Source organism: Tenebrio molitor, chromosome 2, assembly GCF_963966145.1.
Source record: "Tenebrio molitor chromosome 2, icTenMoli1.1, whole genome shotgun sequence".
In the NCBI taxonomy this organism is placed as follows: Eukaryota; Metazoa; Arthropoda; class Insecta; order Coleoptera; family Tenebrionidae; genus Tenebrio; species Tenebrio molitor.
Genome location: NC_091047.1, coordinates 19,547,248 through 19,566,025, shown reverse-complemented (window position 1 = coordinate 19,566,025; position 18,778 = coordinate 19,547,248). Strand labels below are relative to the sequence as shown.

At 36.5% G+C, this 18,778-nt stretch overlaps 1 protein-coding gene across 3 annotated transcripts; it reads left to right on the top strand.

Moving 5' to 3' along the window:
- The first annotated feature begins 631 nt into the window (after window positions 1–631).
- Window positions 632–18,713, top strand: LOC138124616 (uncharacterized). Of its 3 annotated transcripts, none has more exons than XM_069039715.1 (15): window positions 632–867; window positions 5,170–5,249; window positions 5,978–6,118; window positions 6,300–6,512; window positions 14,232–14,417; window positions 14,645–14,785; window positions 14,900–15,088; window positions 15,146–15,355; window positions 15,412–15,636; window positions 15,687–15,914; window positions 15,972–17,093; window positions 17,147–17,326; window positions 17,376–17,645; window positions 17,697–17,951; window positions 17,999–18,713. In XM_069039715.1, the coding sequence occupies exons 2-15, from the start codon at window positions 5,180–5,182 to the stop codon at window positions 18,589–18,591; spliced, it is 4,023 nt and encodes a 1,340-aa protein (XP_068895816.1). In that variant the 5' UTR covers window positions 632–867; window positions 5,170–5,179; the 3' UTR covers window positions 18,592–18,713. The 3 variants fall into 3 exon arrangements, with proteins under 3 accessions (XP_068895816.1, XP_068895815.1, XP_068895814.1); XM_069039714.1 differs by having other exon boundaries at window positions 633–863; XM_069039713.1 differs by lacking the exon at window positions 632–867 and adding an exon at window positions 3,526–3,582.
- Window positions 18,714–18,778: the final 65 nt, after the last annotated feature.

The following is an 18,778-nucleotide window of genomic DNA, read 5'->3' as shown; positions in this document are numbered from 1 at the left end:
TTTTTTTTTGTCTATTTGATACAATTCGAACAAAACATTTCACTTGGAAAAATATGTTTACATTAAATTTATGCAACATCGAGCACTTTTGTTTCTCCCGTAATTCTGTCACGGTTTAATTCTCAAATCGATATTATGCACTCAATTCACCGAATTAATTATGCAAGTTTACTTCTAATTTGCATTTAAATTTATCGATGTGAACTTTGCCGACTCCAGTCCATCTATTCTAGCTTAACCTTCATTCGTCCAACCTATTTAGTAGTCTCTAATTAGACGAAACAAATTGATACAGAAAACAATAAATTCGAACTACCTGCATTAAATAAACATTACAGTAAAAGTGTTTAATACTGGAGTACTTTTTCCAATAAAACTTTGTCATGCAGTCTCGTAGGACTCTTCTGAGTTCTTTGTTCCTCGTAAGTTACCGCTGAGCTTCAAGCCTTCTAGACGATAAAATGTCTTCGGTTTCCGGTGATCCGGAAGAAAGTCTTCACTATGTGTCAGTAATTTGTAACGGTCACCGTAAAAACCGCCGCCGTCATAACCCGCAGAGCACATCAACCAATGACTTCATCCTCCACCTCCGGATGGACTTCTTCGCGTAGACTCCCGGATGCGGAGTCACCTGGTTGCGAAGAACCGTAATGACGTCACAGCTCTCACCTAGAACACGGGAATGCCTCTTTCGAAAGTCGGTCAGTGTGCTGGGTAAGAAGCCGAAGACAGCAGTCGAGCGCCAACGTCCGCGACAACACAACGAAAACTCCGGTGTAGTGGTGTTCTGCGTGCGGTACTGTTGAACGTTGGGTGACACTTGAAAAGGATTTTTAACAGAGCGTAGCAACTTCGCACCCGACGTGAGTACGTTTAAACGCAATTTTAACATAAGACAATTAACCAAAAAAAAAATTGTTTCTTACCGAACTGCACATGATTCTGGGACTTTCCAAGACCGGACTCGTTGCTGGCTGACCTGATGACTAAGAAAGAAATTCAGAAAGCTTTCTACTAATTGTCATGGTCGGAACGTAATGCTAAAGAGGTGAATCACCTCTTGTAAACACACCACGAATGTAACTGAAATGTCTAATTGGCAATTAATTCCTGCAAATTTTTTCCAAATAATCAACACGTAAAAGTCGACAGAATGACAACTCATGTGGTGCTTGAGTCGCATATTAATCATCATATCGTCGTGGTCATTGTTGTTAATTGCGACACAACAATACCAGCACACGAAGAACATTTTCAAGATTGATGATGTGCACCAACCTGCTCCTGCCAATTAAGACAACTGTTGTCAACTTTCATCGCATTATTGCAAAGAAAGTGTTTTATTGGCAATTATTCTACCAGGAGCGTTTGAAACGGAGAAATTGTGACACCACCGTGATGGGGAGCTTCAAAAGCTTTTGCGAGTGCAAAAATTACACTATTGCCAAATCTGACAACGCAGTCACGTTATCATTTGTGGTGTCAATACTGTCAATTGAATTGCTCAGTCTTTCGCGGCAAACCCAATTGCGAGACATGAAAACAAGAAAGGACAATGTGATATGATGTAAAAATAATCGGCAAAATCCGGTGAAACTTGATACGAATTCTCCACCCAAATATTGCGTAAGCTTTAAAAAGCATGAGTGGAGTCATGCGACATAAAAGACATAACATAAAAGGAAAGATACATTTTTTTTACATTTTGTGTTAACTGTCTGAGCGCATAAATTTAGATAATATGGAAAATTATTGTTTGGGGTTTGAGTTTCGCAGGAAATGTGCAGACTTGGACCCACAAAATGTCGATTAAATCTGGGTTTCTCAGTACGGAATGTACTGCTATGGGAAGTAGTGCAGAGATCGTCGCATAATAAGCAACAATTATAATAAACAACGTTTATCAACGTGAAAATATGAAGACGGTACATTTTTGGTGTTTTCACAGACGATAACTGAAGGAAAAGAAATCAGAAACTGTTGTTTTAAAAAAAAAGGAGAAAAATGTAATAAATAGTGGAAAAATGAACGAGGATCGTTACAAAATCTTTGGGAAATTGTTGTTAGAATTTTCTATAAAAAATTCGACACGAATTTAATTTAAAATGCACACAAAAGATAAAAGAGCAGAAAAAATCTGCAGTTACTCTGGATGGTAGTGCACGGTGAAATTAGTAAAGAATCCGATCGTAGCAACAACCTAAAACGAGATATCAATTGATGCAGCGCGTATATAAACCACCAGTGGGAAATTTACACATACGAGCGCAGCGTAAAATACGATTTTATACACCAGTTGCGTACACAATAATAAATAAGACAACATCACTGTCTACGTAAAACGAATAAAATTAATTAAACTTAATACGAATTAGGTAGGATTAACTTTATCCTGTCGTTGCGTAACTTAGGTGAACAGCTAAAAGTCAAAAGCTGTCATTATGTTGAAATGTGCACATTTAGAGTTCTTTTACAATTACTTGCAGCAATTTTTTAATGGTGGTGTAAAATAGTAATTTATGCAACAAGTGCTTAAAGTAGCACTTTTTATAACGAATGGGACAATGCTATGAGTTTGGCGATATCCTATTCAAAATTTACAAAATAAATAAATAAACTCCAAGTATCGTGTATCATGCAAAATAGTTGTAAACAAAAACAAAACAAAAAGCATATTGCTTACAATGTATCAGATAATATGTAGCCACTTCATGCGTCATTTAAAATTTTGTATACTTTAAAAATGTATTATTCATCGACATTTTGTTCATAAAAATTTTATGGCATAAATCACTGTATTTATTTTATGGATTTTCTCCCAAATAACACGAGCCACATATCGTGTTTGCATCGATTCCGTCGTTAAATTTAAATTTTAGTTAACAGGAATTTCCAATATAAAATTCACATTTTGTTATTGATTAGAACTCGACTCTCGCTTCGTTAGTCGAAATGCCGGAGATGTTTTTGCAGCCGTAAGCCGAGTTTGTTGACTTGGGACTCTTGCGGAGGTGTGAAATAAATTTTTTGTCCCATAGTATTATTTCCACTGGCTTTCTATTTATTATTCATTAATAAAAATAAAACCGCAACAGAACACCTCGCTTGCTGAAAGCCATTTAAGTCAATGCGTTAGAGGCGATTTTGTGGTTTAACGTCTGTGAATTTTACGATTGCTAAATGAAAATATTCGTATCAAACACCTGTTGTTCAGGTTATTGCCAAGGGTTAAATGACCATAAAGTTCCACAGTGCAATATACAGTAAGAGGTTTATTGGAAATATCGTGTTACCGGGAAGTTGCTTGAGTAATTACAAAGTTCCATACAAAAGATATTGTATGGAACTCATGCATAAAGTCTTTTTTCACTTAGCAACTCGAACTTGCACCAAAAAATGTATTTATTTATGTAAATTGTCGATAAAATTCGTGCATAAAAGTACTGCTTTACGCACTTGTTGCATAAATTATTGTTATTCACATGTTGCAAAATACAGTACAGGTAAATTCGTCCTAGAATGTGCAATGGTCCTAGTAGCGTGCCGCAATGTGTATGAAAAATTTATAAAAATGTGTCATAGGTAAGAATTTGCTTGAGAGAACGTAAATTACAATGTTTTTGTTAATGCGATGCAACATCCTGAAATATCCGGATCCATGCTGCTTAAGACATACCGACGTTAAGAATGTTTGTTGCAATTATTTGATTATGAAACTCCCAGTGACTAATTTAAATAAAAAAATTAACCAGAGACGCTTTTATTAATTTTAAAAATTTGTAATTTGTATGAATAAGTGTGTTATCAAGTAAATATTTTAATTTTTTAAACGCGAACCATATTATTAAAAACAATATGTTTTCTTACTGGTTAAGTCTGTCGTCTTCATGAAGCAAAAGACACAAATAAAAATAGAAAAGTGAAATACAATCGATAACAATTTGCATTAAAATATTACATTACTTAATAATATATTTTTTCTTCAAATGTCAGTAAAATATGACATTATACTGCTGGGTTGAGTTGATAATGCTAAAGTGTCACTTCATTGACATGGCATCTGATGAGCTGACCAGCGGCAGATAAAGTTATTATCTCCGATGACGAGCTGCAGATAAAGTAAACTCGGGTTCGGCAGCCAAACCTCAGCCTCAGCATATAAAACTTCATTTTTGCTCTTAATAACATAATATACTATATTTTTTTATTTATAGATACATATTGTCATGATCTCACAATAAAGAATAATTAATTTACATTAAATTACCTATTATAAACTGGCAACCACATCAAGGTAAGACTAATTAGTCTCAATTAGTTTATAAAGAATTAAAGTAACACTATAACACATTTTTTTAATTATTACCCTGCGCAAGCCAGTACAGTAAAAAAACAAAGAAGATAATGCCATATATTATGTATGTATAATTGCTACGACACAAAGATATGGGTTCTTTTGTAGACAACAGCTTAAATGTTATCTATCCTTGAAATTAAATACCTACACATTAACGGTAACTGTTATCAAAATTTATTTATTTATTTAAGTTTGGATTTCTGGAAAATGATACGGTTTCAACGGAATTTACCCATTGCAATAAGTCTTGAAGTACGAGTTGCTCTCAACAACTGTTCCAGATTTTTTGCAATTTTTTCCAAAATTATTTGTGTCCCGCTACGAACCGATTTCATAATGTTTTCTATAAGACTATAAGATATTTTCCGGATATTTTCCAAACGATTGAAAACCAAACCATATCTTCACCTTTCATTTGCATTGCATATGTCCGTAGACGGCTTAAATCATCCACAGTCATGTAAAATTTATAGCGTCCTTAAAATAACCTAACCTATTGTTAATTTTCATACAGTAAATATTTTCAAACAATGAGACATGTGAATAAATTTAATTATATTTATACTTAACATAAAACACATTATACATTTTTTTACCAACTTCAAATTGCAGCGACTTTTTTCTTAAAAGCAACAACAATATAATTAAGACACTAAAATTTGTATCCTGCATTCCTATATTGAAAAAAATTAATGCAAACGTCAAGGTAAAACTGAAGATGATTCATTAAGCGTCCATCTCTCCAACGCTGTTGTTGCGATTATTTCGTTTGAAGTTTTGAACTTCGATTTGAAACTATTTTTTATTTACAGTAACTACAAAATGATCATTCGTTGGGAACTCAGTCTCGGCCTTCTCTTGGTCCTCATCTCCATAGCGATTGCCAGGAAAGGTAAGCAAACAAATAATTTCACTCTTGTCTCGAAAGGTATAATTAAAGTCAAATAAGAAAATAAGATTTCTAGTGGCAACAAGTACTGATTTAGCGAAATTAATCCAATTTAACTAAGTTTATGCAAAATAAAACAGTTTTTTTACAATCTTCGTTTCCTCTTTCCTGCCAATTTAATAAAATGACTCATTTAATGTTATTCGACCTTCACCATGTTGTTGTAACACAACAAATAGATTCCATGTCTAAAATAGAATTTTTATTTAGTCTTCTGCCGACACACTGACTTTTGAATTATTTCCTTCTCGACTTTCATCACGCTTTCTAATTAAATAGATTCGAAAAATCCAGGAGCTTACGCAAGGTGCTCAATTATCACAAAATTAAGTGAAGCAATGAATTTCTACTTCATAATTCATTGCAATGTGTAATTTAAAATTTCCTGTACTAGCTCCTGTATGAATTTTTGACACACTCTTCGAATTAACAGTTAATCGGCGAAGGAATCAAAAATAAAATTTCGCCGACACCGTGTAGGTGTTTTGAGGTCGAAACAATTTGTTACTGCACCGTTTCGTACATTCTTCAAGATGCAACAGAACTGTAATTAGCAATAATACTACAGCCTTGGAATTAGACCTTCAATAAGTGCAGCAAAAGAAAATTGTCGCAATTGATTGAAATTTAGAAAGCTGCTCTACAATTTTTTTTTGTTCTGTCGTTTGCAGATTCGACAGAGGCCAAATGTCCAATGCTGACGGAATGTCCTTTCAGGGCGCAGCAGTGCTCAGAGGACGACGACTGCTCAGTGGACAGCATCTGCTGCAAGAGTCCGTGCGGCAAAGTTTGCACCAAGCAGCTTTTTACAGGTAGGAAAAAATGAACGAGGTGTCGAGGCGTTGACCCTATTAGTTCTAATCTAATTTCTGTGTGATAATCGAGCAAGAAATTGTTTTCGCCAAAGCGGCGATGGGTTCAATGGCAAAAAGTGTCTTTTCATTCTTCCACTAACGATATTATTTCGTATCGTGAAATTGGATTTATTTATAGGATGTCAGACGCTCAGGATGGCAGCTTCGAGGCGAGCCAAAGCTCTGGGAGTTGAGTCGAAGAGTGTGAGAATGCCGAGGTGTAATAAATCGGGCGGTTTCGAGACTGTTCAATGTGATAATGAGATTGTAAGTTCTTGTTGGTGCGTGGACGAGGCGGGGTTCGAGATGGCGGGGACTAGGGCTCCCGCTGCTGCTTTGGTCAACTGTACAGGTAAGGAAGAAGTACTTCTAGGAAGAATCGCGACAAATTGCAATCATAATTTAAGACAGCTATGGAGAGAATCTTTTGGAATAAGAATTGTGATGATCAAGAATTAAATCTTCTTTAATGAAAAACTTACTGGGTCATTGAAAAATATTATTAAATAAAATAAACACTATCTAATAAGGCTCTAATAATACGATGTTAGGTTTTTACACAAAGATGTGGGATTACTAGAAAAGGGTAAAATCAAAGGATGAGTCTAGAGACTATTTTTTATTAACAGGTTGTGTTTTATGAAGAATTTTCTTAATTTTATATTTCCCATTGGGAAATATCAATAAAAATACCATTTCTCAAATATTTTGTACAATAATATCAGAACAAAAATTATGACGTCATTCAACAAAAAGATACATATACATACAGTGGGAGCCTACTTGATTTTTGAAAACCATGTTTAAAGTTTCTTTATTGAATAAGCTATTATTTATTGATTTAGCACTTATTAAACTTGATATTAAAAAAAAAATCAAAAAATCTGTCCGATTTTGAAAGTTGTGCAGATATTTTAATCACGAGCTACTGGCTTCATGTAGAACTCGGAAAAAATATTTAAAAAATTCTATGTCAAAAAATAAAATGACATTTATTTTTTGAGCTACAATTTTTTTTAATTGCTTTTAGTCTTCTACGTTGTTAAGCAACCTCGTAGGTAAAATTTCGGCACACTTTAAAAATACACTCTGTATATCATATTTTATAAAACGTACACGGTTTCCTCGTTTTAAAGCATATTTCCTATAGGTTACTTCGCACTGGCGTACATTTTATAAAACACAATATACAAGGGTGTATTTTTAAAATGTGCCGAAATTTTACCTACGAAGTTGTAGGACAACGTAGAAAACTAAAAGCAATTAAAAAAAATTGTAACTCAAAAAATAAATGTCATTTTATTTTTTGATATACAATTTTTAAAATATTTTTTCCGAGTTCTATAGTTCTCCCAGAGCTGCAGCGGTTTTATGGCAGGGCAATAGTAATTATTACGCCTGTTGAGATGCCGATACGCGACATAAACAGACCCCTGTCAATCATCATTTTCGTTCTATACCTGTCAGTTTACAGGGTAGTACTTGGACGAATTTACGATTAGGGGTTGTACTTGCGGTTTAAACCTATTGTCGGTGTTGTTAACGTTTATACAATGGTACCCTGCCATAAAACCGCTGCAGCTCTGGGAGAACTATACATGAATCCAGTAGCTCGTGATTAAAATATGTATCTGCACAACTTTCAAAATCACCCTGTATATCGTAATACACAGGTGTTCAACTGAAAAATTTAGTTATTTAAATTCTACAAAATGACGTAAAATCTTGCAAATTGATCCTAGTCTAGTCTAGTCATCTAAAATTTGATACGACCGTTCAAAACTTAATATTTTTTAGTCAAATGTTCATCAAGGACAGAGTGATTTTTTAAATGCTGCATGTTTTTTCTTTTTAAACGAGAATAATTTTAAAACGATTTAAAATGGCTTAGTACTAATTTATTTCAAATCTATCAGTGTTATGTACATAATCAAATATAATTTTGCATTGTCATATAATTGAAGAACAGCCTGTATAAATTATATTATTTCAAGCTTATACAGGTAAGGATGTCTACAATTTTTACATTTTTTTGTATATCAGTAAAACTAACGGCCAATATTGAGGTTTTCCAAAATCTTTAGACAAACTGTATATACAAATAAATAAAATTGGATTATTTATGTGCTATTTCAATGTTTACCTAGACAAAAAGTACTTTTTGAGTTATTTATGCGATACAGAAAACATTTTAGCAGTTTTTAGAATATTTGTCTGTCGGTTTATCGGTTCGCACCCATTTAATTCAAAAACTAATGGATTGATTTTTTTCAATTAAAGTTTACCAAAAAGGGAAAATTCGTAATCGTGTTCTGCACTTTGTTTCATCATGATATAACCTCAGGAAGTTGTGCAATGACGATAAATCTATGCCGAGTGTATATGTAGTGAGCTCGCTTCGTGCTTTACGTTCAAAAGTAGTTTGGGTTTTTCCTATTAGTTGTCCGTAGATTCCTTTTCAATTTATTTTTCACAACTACAACTGTCTAATTTATCAATTTCATAATTTCTAATAATTACTGTAATTTCATAATTTGTCAGGTTAACGTACTTCAATTTTTATTAAACGTATTTCAATGCGTTTAAATATTCTGTATTTTCTTTCACAACACTTTTCTAGTTAATTTGTTAATATCGCTTCAGAATCAGCACATAATCAAACTTTTTTTTATGTTTGCGATTATATATTTTTTTTATTTATTTATTTAAAAAAGGTTATGAAATGTAATTATATTCACTTGACTGATACATCGTTTTTACCTTTTTTACATCAAAATTTAAGTATGCATATGTGTAAAATTTATATTTTCAAAAAGTAAATATTTTTCGACTGATTTGTCTCTTGACGAAAATTGTAAATAAAAATTCAGTAGCTTTTTATTTTCTACCAACGAATTTGGAGGTTGTGTAAAATTCAGACTTGGTGACAAAGACAAAAGTTGTTTGTTGATGTCATAACATTAAGTTGTCAGGGTCCGTTAGAACACAAGCGTCGGAATAGAAACAATCTCACCTGTCCACTTTCTTCTGACAACTGCCCAATAACAGAATGAAGAAACTTAATGGAAGATAGTGAAAGTGTCTGAGCACATGTACTTAAATCTATAAAACACGATTTACGTGACGTTAGAAGTCGGTGATTATGATTTGAAAAAACCTCCCCTTTTAAAAATGGCAGAAAAGTGGTTTAAAGCGTGAGTAATTTCCACTTTCACTCGATTACTCAGTGAAAAAAGAAAAATTGCAAATTACCGAGAACTCATCTACAAGAGAAAAAATGCCAACATAAATATTACACTCTAGACACAACCTGACGTAAAACCATTCCAGATAACAAATTTGCAACATAAACCTGTCGTTCCGAGAATTTTCCAAAACTTATTTCATTTCGTAAGATATGAATCTCGAAATTTATTGCACCAAGCTGGCCAGTCGGACTTTTTGATTTTTCTTACCGAGTCGTAAAGAGTTCATCGACTGGGATTTTTGTTATTATTGCTCTGCTACTAGTTTTGAAGCAGTTTAATTAGTGCCACTATCTGAATACAATGTAGCGCATCTTCCTAATGAGCCTTTAGCACACAACCATTGAACTAGATACATTCATAATGAGTTAGAACTCGGCAAATCGGGTCAGTGGCGTATCCGCATGCTGTTTATTGAACAGTACTGACAGGCCAACGGCACTGCCATATTGTAAGACACAAAGAGGAACACTAAACCACGTCTCTGTCGAAATGTAAAACTTTTACATAATTATTGTGGTCTGTCACAACTTAGGCCCAATAAATCACACCACCAGAACACATTTTTTAAAGCAGAGATTACTTTCTTCAACCACAACGTTCAAAAAACAATTAAATTCATTTTTGTCAGAAGGTTCTAAGGATTAACAAATCCGTAACATCTACCCGTGTATTAATTATAATAAATTGATAAATTAATCCGGCTTGAATACCGCGCCATTGGTAGATGAAATGATAAAATATGAGACAAAAGATCTCCTTGATTATAAGAAGTTTTCACTCCGCTTTGTAGGAACTTATCGTTTAATTTCTCTTCTAATCTAACCTGAAGTCTTAAGTGGTTGGCCTAATTGTTGCAATTTTTTTTATACATATCTATCCATTAAGCAATCATTTAAAAACTATTCATCACATCAAAGTTATTGACTCACAAATTTTTAATTCTTTTTTCACGAGTGGCATCGTTTTACACATCTTGTTACAAAGTAGTTCTAGTTCTACTGATCTTTCAAATGCATAAAATTCGAAAGGGTTACAAGATATACTATTGACACAGCAATATTTCCTAAAAATATGGTTCAGTTAGGGGCGACCTCCCCTACGAACCCACCGCCACAACAGCATGTAGAGAGTGTAAAAATCTGATCAAGAGTGCTTTGTCGCACATTTTGTGTAATTTCCGTACGTTGTAGCTCACGAAACCTTGTAGCTGTCACTCTTGTCAACTTTAACCTCCAATTTGTGAAAGTGTCTTTGTTTTTATTTTCTGCTCTATTTTTATTAAAAACAAAAGACATTTGTGACGGAAAGTTACTTTTGCAGCTGACGCAAGATCAAAGGCGTTTGTCACAATTAACAAAATGTAACATATTATGCTGGACATGCGTTCGTAGATCTTTTCTAAGCACTCTTGATCAGATAGAACAATACCTTCAGCTTTATTTCCGATCTGTTTGCGGCCTTTATATTCTTCAAAATATAATCAGGATAACAATAGATAGTAGAATTTTATTATCTTTCCGGTTTTGTTTTAGCGAACATAATGACGGTAGAAGGATTAGGCAATACCCAGAACAATAAGAAATGAGCAATTTGTTTTACAATATGTTACAGACTTTTTGATGCTTATAAGTTTATGGTCTGGAAGAAAATTTCTCTTAGTTATAGCTTCAGATGCATTGAAAAATTGGTGGGTCGGACACAAAATAATAAGTTGCGTTTTCATACAAAAATCTTTTTTGCTCTAATTAGCAACAGCAAACTAAGCATTATCAAAATAAAAAAAGACTTCTTTAATTTCTTAGTGCGGACACTCTATTTTCTACTACATAAATACAAGAAATTATGAGTCCCCAACTAGTCATAATTTCACGATAAGTTTTGGCAAGCTTTAACCATGAATAGAAAAACTTACCAGAACAAAATATCAACCATGTCATTCAAGGTATGCTTGGAAGAGTTAAAACCCATATTTTACTGCGTAACCACAGTTATTAATACATACATACAACTTTTCTCTAGCAGTTGTAATTTTTTACAGCTAAGTATGTATTAAAAACTTTAAGTAAATCAAAGGAATTTTAAGAAAAAATTTACAGTGTTAGTACTGTTGTTTCTCTAATTGCATAGAAAACACAGTTATGGACGTGGGAATAAGTACCTCAGACTGAATCTTTAAAATTGTAAAAGTATCAAACTAAAACGTACACTGCATAGATTTTAAATATTTTTTTAAAGTTGTTATGAGTAGAAAAATCTTTAGTCTTAAATGAACTTGTTATTAATTAGTAAACGCATTTCTAACAAGTGGGAAAGTGTCAATATATTATTATTTCCTGCTGGCAGGAAGCAATAAGGAATAAAAGTAAAATGTCAACTGCACTCCAGTTTCACCCAGGTAATAATTCTAACTAACGGATGTTCAAATAAAAAGTTCATCAAGTTAGCCATGACTTTTTGATGAAAAATGATAGACCGAAAAAAGGATTCCTTGACAAATGTCAGTTGTGTTTTGCGAGTGTAACGTAATTTTTTGAGTTGAGTTTCGTTTTCTGTGAAATTGAACTTTTATTAAATTTAATTTCAATTTAATTAATGCACCAAAAACATTTATTTGACAATTTAGTCAGCAAATTAATAAAAAATGTTGGAACAACGCACACAATGTTACACAAGAATTTACATCTTTATCCCTATCATCGTGTCACAGCAGTGCAGAAATTGAAACCAGCAGATTATCCAAGAAGATTACATCTTTGCAATAATGTCTTGGTGTGCATTTAATGCGTTCAACATAAAAAACACATCTAATCTAAAATTTTACAGATTACATATCGCTGTGACTTTCGTTAACTTATTCAATGTTACCAAACATGTAGCCAGAGACATGTCCTGCTCTAATTATAAACATTTTTGATAAACTGGCACTCAAATTACATATAAAATGAATTTACTCACTTCTTAACGTGGTCCTAACCTAACTTTTGTTATTAATCTTATCTAAGACATACTTCACAATGTTGTAAAAAATTCAAAGGCTACTTGATGAACACTCGATGTACCTATCTATAATGTATTCCAACTTTAAAAAAACGATGCTTGGCCATGACAATCTGACAGATTTCATCCTGTATATCTGAATAAAAGTTTGGTTAGGAATTTTGAAAATTTTGAAGGCACAGTGTTGCCATACTTAGGTTCCGCTTTTTTGCGATCGATTGAAACTGTATTACAAGAGATTAATAGAGAACCCAGCATTTTTTATTAAAAATAGCAATTGAAAAAAAAAGACAAATCAAAATGTAAACATCTGGCGGAGGCTTTAGTCGTTGAATGAGTTTCAAAAACGCTTGCTTTAGTTTAACAAGCAGAAAACGGATAAGTTCTCCAAAATGGAATCACTATTTTTAAAAGACATCTACACTTTAACCTCCTCCATTATTTCACCTTCAGAATTATCTTCATCATTAGATTCCGAATCATCTTCTAATGTTTTCTGATTTTCCTTTTTTTGTAGTTCTAGTATCCTCCAGACCCTTTTTTGTAATTATGCAATATATAACAGATCCCACCTATAAATTAGTTATACAGTTCAGGATTTCATCGAATACAAATTCATTATTCTCACATTGAAGATATCCATCAATCAGTTAATAATCGCATCATTTCGCATCGCATCGGGCTTATCTCGTTTAAAATGTGTCTAACCCATCAACACACCACGTTTTGTCTCGACAAACACAACTTTTGGCATTATGCCCTTTAAATTATTACTTTGTGTTGTCTAATTTAAAATAAATTGGAAAAACGTCAAAATGACATTTATTGACAACTTTATTTACTTTTTGTTTTAGAATCATCTTGCAACATAGCACTTCAAATTTAGTTACAAAAGATTTATAACCAAAATAAAATGAAATATAACTACTGCTTTCCTCAGTACTGCCAATTTAACAAAATTAAAGCATGGCAACCTAACGTTTTTTTAAAGATGAGTTTAGACACACGCAAGAACGAACGACAAATGTCAGTCAGTACATTAAATCACAGACAATTAAACTATAGTTTAATGGTCTGTGCATTAAATCATGCATTCGGAAAATGTCAAACTTGTCAGTGTCTAAGGTGCAACGGAAAACAAAGAATGATCCATAGCCAACCCTAAGTGAAAATTTTAATAGTCACCCGTTATATCTATGAAAAAGTATAGGATTTATATGCATCAAATACGAGGAGTTGGATCTATTTTCATCAAACAAAATTTTTGGGAAAAGCAAAATTTCTTACTGTGTTCTGCACATTTTTCCATCACGATATGACATCAGGTAGCTGCTCAGTATATCACGCTTTAGTGAGCTCGCCTCACTTATTTCTTCGATTTTAATCTAAACTTACATACTCTCGGTAATTATAACAAAATTCCAGATTTCAAAAACTGTCAAATTTTCTCTAAAGTGAAGTAAACTTAAGTCTGTGTGTATAGTGTTTATTTTTAAAACAACTCGAGTGGTTTTGTTATGTTAAAAAAAATCAAATTATTTATTTTAATTTAAAATACAATATTTACAGATTAAAAAACGAGATTTCTAAAAATGATTCGAAAGATTCACAAAATTTGCTTAATTAATATTTATGTACATATATCAAAAAGTACGTACATATTTGCATATTTCCATAATTAACACATTGCTATTGATTGAAATTTAAAAGAATCCTATTACAAAAACAAATTTTTTACTCAAGTTAAATAAATAACATTCTTTAAATTCTGTTTCATTAATTTTCCAGTATCATTTAATATTTTTTTTAATGACTGTCACTTTCAGTCCCGAAGCCGTGCGCAGACCACACCTGCAGAATGTTTTGCCCCCACGGTTTCGCCCTCACCAAAGACGGATGCCCCCTTTGCCGCTGCCGAGACCCCTGCGACGGTATCAGATGCCCAAACTCGCTCGAATGCCATTTGGAAGACCTCGCTTGCGCCGACCCCCCGTGTCCTCCAGTTCCAACATGTAAGTGTTTCCACGTTACACAACAGCAACCTTGTAAGGGACAAAGATGTTACACAAGTGAAAGTACGTCACTGTATCTCCTAACATTTTAAAGTGCACGAAGGTGTGTTTGACTCACGCCGATGGCATGGGAACGTTCTGTTTAATTTTCAGTACGCCAGCCCCTCCTTGTTTTAAAGTTCACGCATTTGTATTCTTCGAACATTGCGCAATTCTTGCATTTTTAGGTAAACGAGGCAGGAGTCTGGAAAATATTTGCCCGGTAGGCGACCCCTTAAGAATCAGCGACACCGTGAGGCCCTTCCTGTGCGGGAACGACCCAGGAAAGCCCAACTGTCCCCCCATGTACCAGTGCCTCGTCCAAAAGGGTAAAATCTTCCTCTCAAATTTTCGACGACCGATTTTAAAGATTTCTTCGTCTTTAAAATCGATCTTCAAATTTGTATTGCTTTCAAACATCTTAAAGGCAAAAATTATCACAGGAAATGATTACGGCGTGTGCTGTCCAGCATCGTTGAAGATCCAGAAGACCGGAAGTTGTCCGGAAAAACTCGACGAAGATTTTGAATGCGGTTCCTCTTGCACCCACGATCTTGAATGTCCTTCGGTGCAGAAGTGTTGCCAAACGGAACAATGCGGTTCGTCGTGTACTCATCCAAAGAATGTAACAGGTGAGTAAACACAATCAGATGACATTCAACACCGACAATTTCCTTTTGTTCTTGAAGAATGCCTCCATCAACGCGCCTTATCTGAGATCTTGTCCATAAGCGAGCGAGCCGGCAGGGGTTACGTCCCACAGTGCTCCAAAGACGGTCAGTTCGAACCAAAACAATGCAGCCGCAATGGTCTCGTTTGCTGGTGCGTCGATCGCATGGGGCGAAAACTTCGGGGGTCGATGGGACCCGCCGAAAGCGCCAATTGCTCAATTACCGATGGTAACCGATCCGAACCATCGAGATGGTACCTTTGTTTGCATCTTGGTATTTTCCAGCTCGCCTTCAGTCTTCGGGTCGCAGCCTCGACAAGAACGGCAAACAATGCGAAATGTTAGAATGCGCTGCCGTCTGCGAGTACGGATTCAAATTGGACGAGAACGGTTGTCCCACATGCAAATGCGATGACCCTTGCGACGGATACATGTGTCCAGAAGACGAAGAATGCATAAACGTTAAGGAATCAACGTGCACCGACTTCTTGTGTCCGTCGTTGCCAGTCTGTGAGTAAAACCCCAAACGAGTCGACGTCCAACACACAAATTTGCTTTAGGTCGACCGAAAACTGTCTACGCAAATCCGTGCGACCAAGGAGCTCCTTTGACAGATGACATCAGTGGAGCACCGGTAGCTTGTGCTCTTAGATCGGAAGATGGAACTTTGTGTCCTTCAGACTACGACTGTACCGCCGTTCCAGGCTCCACCCAAGCAGTGTGTTGTCCGAAGAACGAAGAAGAGACAACTGAAGACTACAACACAACTGAGTCCAGACCACAAACGAGTACGTACCCGTAGGTAGTGAACAACAAAGAATACTAATTTTTGTTGTTTTTGGCAGTGTGTGAGTACCTTCACGACTTCTCCGAAAGCATGGAAGGGACCAGAGAGGGCATGAATCTGGCCCTTCCGAGTCCACGGTGCGACTCAGAAGGCAACTATCTTGCAACCCAGTGTCACAATTCCGAATGCTGGTGCGTCGACAATTTTGGCACCGAAATACCAAAGACCCGTGGTAAGCACAATTCTAGCAAAGACTGCTCAGAGCTGAGGGAAACGATGGACTGTTTGGACTTGACGTGTCGAATGGGTTGCGAATACGGCTTCGTCCTGTCCGAAGAAACGGGATGTCCGCTGTGCCAGTGCAGAGATCCTTGCAGCAGCGTCTTATGCCAAGAAGACGAACAGTGCCAGTTGGTAGAAGTGAGCTGCAAGGATCACTACTGCCCTCCTGTGCCAGCGTGTCTTCCCAAAAAGGTCGGCCAGTGCCCTTATCTGGTCCCGGCGACGTCCACTTCCTGCGATTTTGAATGTAACTCCGACATGGCTTGCAACGGAACCATGAGGTGTTGCTCGAATGGGTGCGGCACCCAGTGCGTGGAACCACTGCTGATGACCGCTTGCCAACACCAAAACGCACTTGCGCAACACCAAGCACACGAATCTGGGATACCCGCCGGCAAAGTCTTCATACCGTCGTGCAAAGACGATGGTGGTTACGAATCCAAGCAGTGCAATCCAGGTACCAAAGAGTGCTGGTGTGTGGACTTCCGAGGTTTCGAAATTTCTAAATCCAGAACTACTGATGAGTCGTTGTCGTGTGAGTCTCCGGTCAAATCAGATTGTCCGCTATTCCATTGCACGAACGACTGCGAACACGGCTTCGAAATTGACCACAACGGGTGCAGGACCTGCACTTGCATAGATCCTTGCTCGAAGATCTCGTGCAGAGGAGAAGGTGAAATCTGCAGGTTGGTGTCAGTAGAGTGTGTCAGTTCGCCGTGCCCAGCCATACCCATGTGCTTGCCCAAGAAAGAGAATCCTTGCCAAAACGGCGAACCTATGAAACTGGGCAACAGCGAAGAGATTGTCATGTGCGGACCTGACTACGAGAGTTGTCCATCTTCCCACAAGTGTCAACTAAGTCCAGTGGGAGAATATGCGGTGTGCTGTCCAAAACCAAGTAATTATCTCAGTCTAAATGTCAATAAAATTGTTAACAACTATTTTCAACAGGAGATGTTTGCTTTGAGCCTTTGGACAAGGGCAAGTGTGCCGAAAGTGACTTCACGAGAAATCTCACAAGATATTTCTTCAACTCCCGTACCAATAAATGCGAGTTGTTCACCTACAGCGGCTGCAACGGCAACCACAACAATTTCCACTCTGAAGAAATGTGTAATCTAGTGTGTCCAGGTAGTACCCGTCGTTAGTTAAAGTACGTACATAACTGATTCTTTTTAAGTGTTGAGTCAATGCGAACGACTTAGAGAGAAAAACCAAAGGGCAGCAGAACGGTACCACAAACCCACTTTCATGCCTCGATGCGAACCAGATTCTGGGGCCTGGCAGGCGGTACAGTGTTTGGAACATGTGGGAGTTTGTTGGTGCGTCTCTCCCCACGGGGAACCTCTGAAAGGAACCTTAACTCGAGGAGCTGAACCCCAATGCAATTTCCGACAAGCGAGACATTGGGCCACTGACAGATCAGATGTCATGAGCGAAGCCGATTTGGGTGAGTACAATCAAACCCAACAGTACGACAGTACTCTGATTGCTTCTTCAGTTCTCGAGGAATTGATGATGCAAATTGGGTCCTTTGATGACGAAAACGAACCAAGCGATTTGGACGAAGACGAGAGCGAACTGGGTTCTTTCGAAGTACCGTCAAGCACCCGTTGCGAGGCTTTGGGAGGGCAGTGCGACGAAAATGGTAGATTTGTACCGACGCAGTGCGAAGAAGAGACTTGCTGGTGTGTCGACGAAGCGGGCAATCAACTACCTCACACCAACACGTTTAAAAAAGGAGAACTCGTGTGCAGTACGTTTACCCATATTAAAATTATTTTGGCTGATTGTAATTTGCAGTGCAAGTTCCCGTCGAAAGCGTGGAGGTCACTCTAGGCTTCCGCGGCGAATACGACGACGTCTCTGCCGTACCGGTGGTCAACCAGGTCAGCAAAATCGTCAAGAACATGAACGGTATAATAAGCAGTCAAGGCTTCAAAACCGAAGCCACCTCCGACGCGTTGTACGTCAAATTCTCCCTGATCGGAAGCAATAAGGTCGACGTCGCGTACAAACTCGAGCAGATGGTGATGCAACAGAGCTTGCCAGGATTGACCGCCGACATCACCAGGTCCAGAGTCACCCACAAGCTCTTGGTCCAAGATTCGACTCTGAGCGAGCAAGTTGCTGCTCTAGAGCACAGAGAGATCGTCTCGCAGAGTCCAGTCTCTGTGGTGGCTCCGTACCACACAGCTCTGATTGTGATAGCAGCAGCTTCGGCTTTTGTCATTTGCGTGTTGCTCTTGCTCGTGATTTTGTACAGGCGAAAAATGAATAACTTGAGCAACAGCAAGCTTGCGGAAGACGACAGGTTTTTGAACGATAGTAGGCCGATTTACATTGAACTTCCAAACGAAAAGGCGAAAGGCGACTTGAAACCGACAAGTTCGTAATTCTGTAAAATAATTAAGTAATAATTATAGTTTTGCCATTTGAATAAATCTCTTAAATGTTTGTACATGTGTTACTTGTGATTATTTGTCTTTGTATTTAAAGATTAAAAGACTTAAACTAGTGCTTGTGGTGTTGTTTGGTTTATTCATGTGGCATTAAGTTAAGTCTGTTTCGAGCCTCTCGATT

Coding starts and splice junctions, on each gene's coding strand:
- LOC138124616 (XM_069039713.1), top strand. CDS start 3,527: ATGGTCCTAGTAGCGTGCCGCAATGTGTATGAAAAATTTATAAAAATG. Junction 15,089..15,145: donor TCATCCAAAGAATGTAACAG/GTGAGTAAACAC, acceptor TTGTTCTTGAAG/AATGCCTCCATCAACGCGCC. Junction 17,094..17,146: donor GGTGTGCTGTCCAAAACCAA/GTAATTATCTCA, acceptor TATTTTCAACAG/GAGATGTTTGCTTTGAGCCT.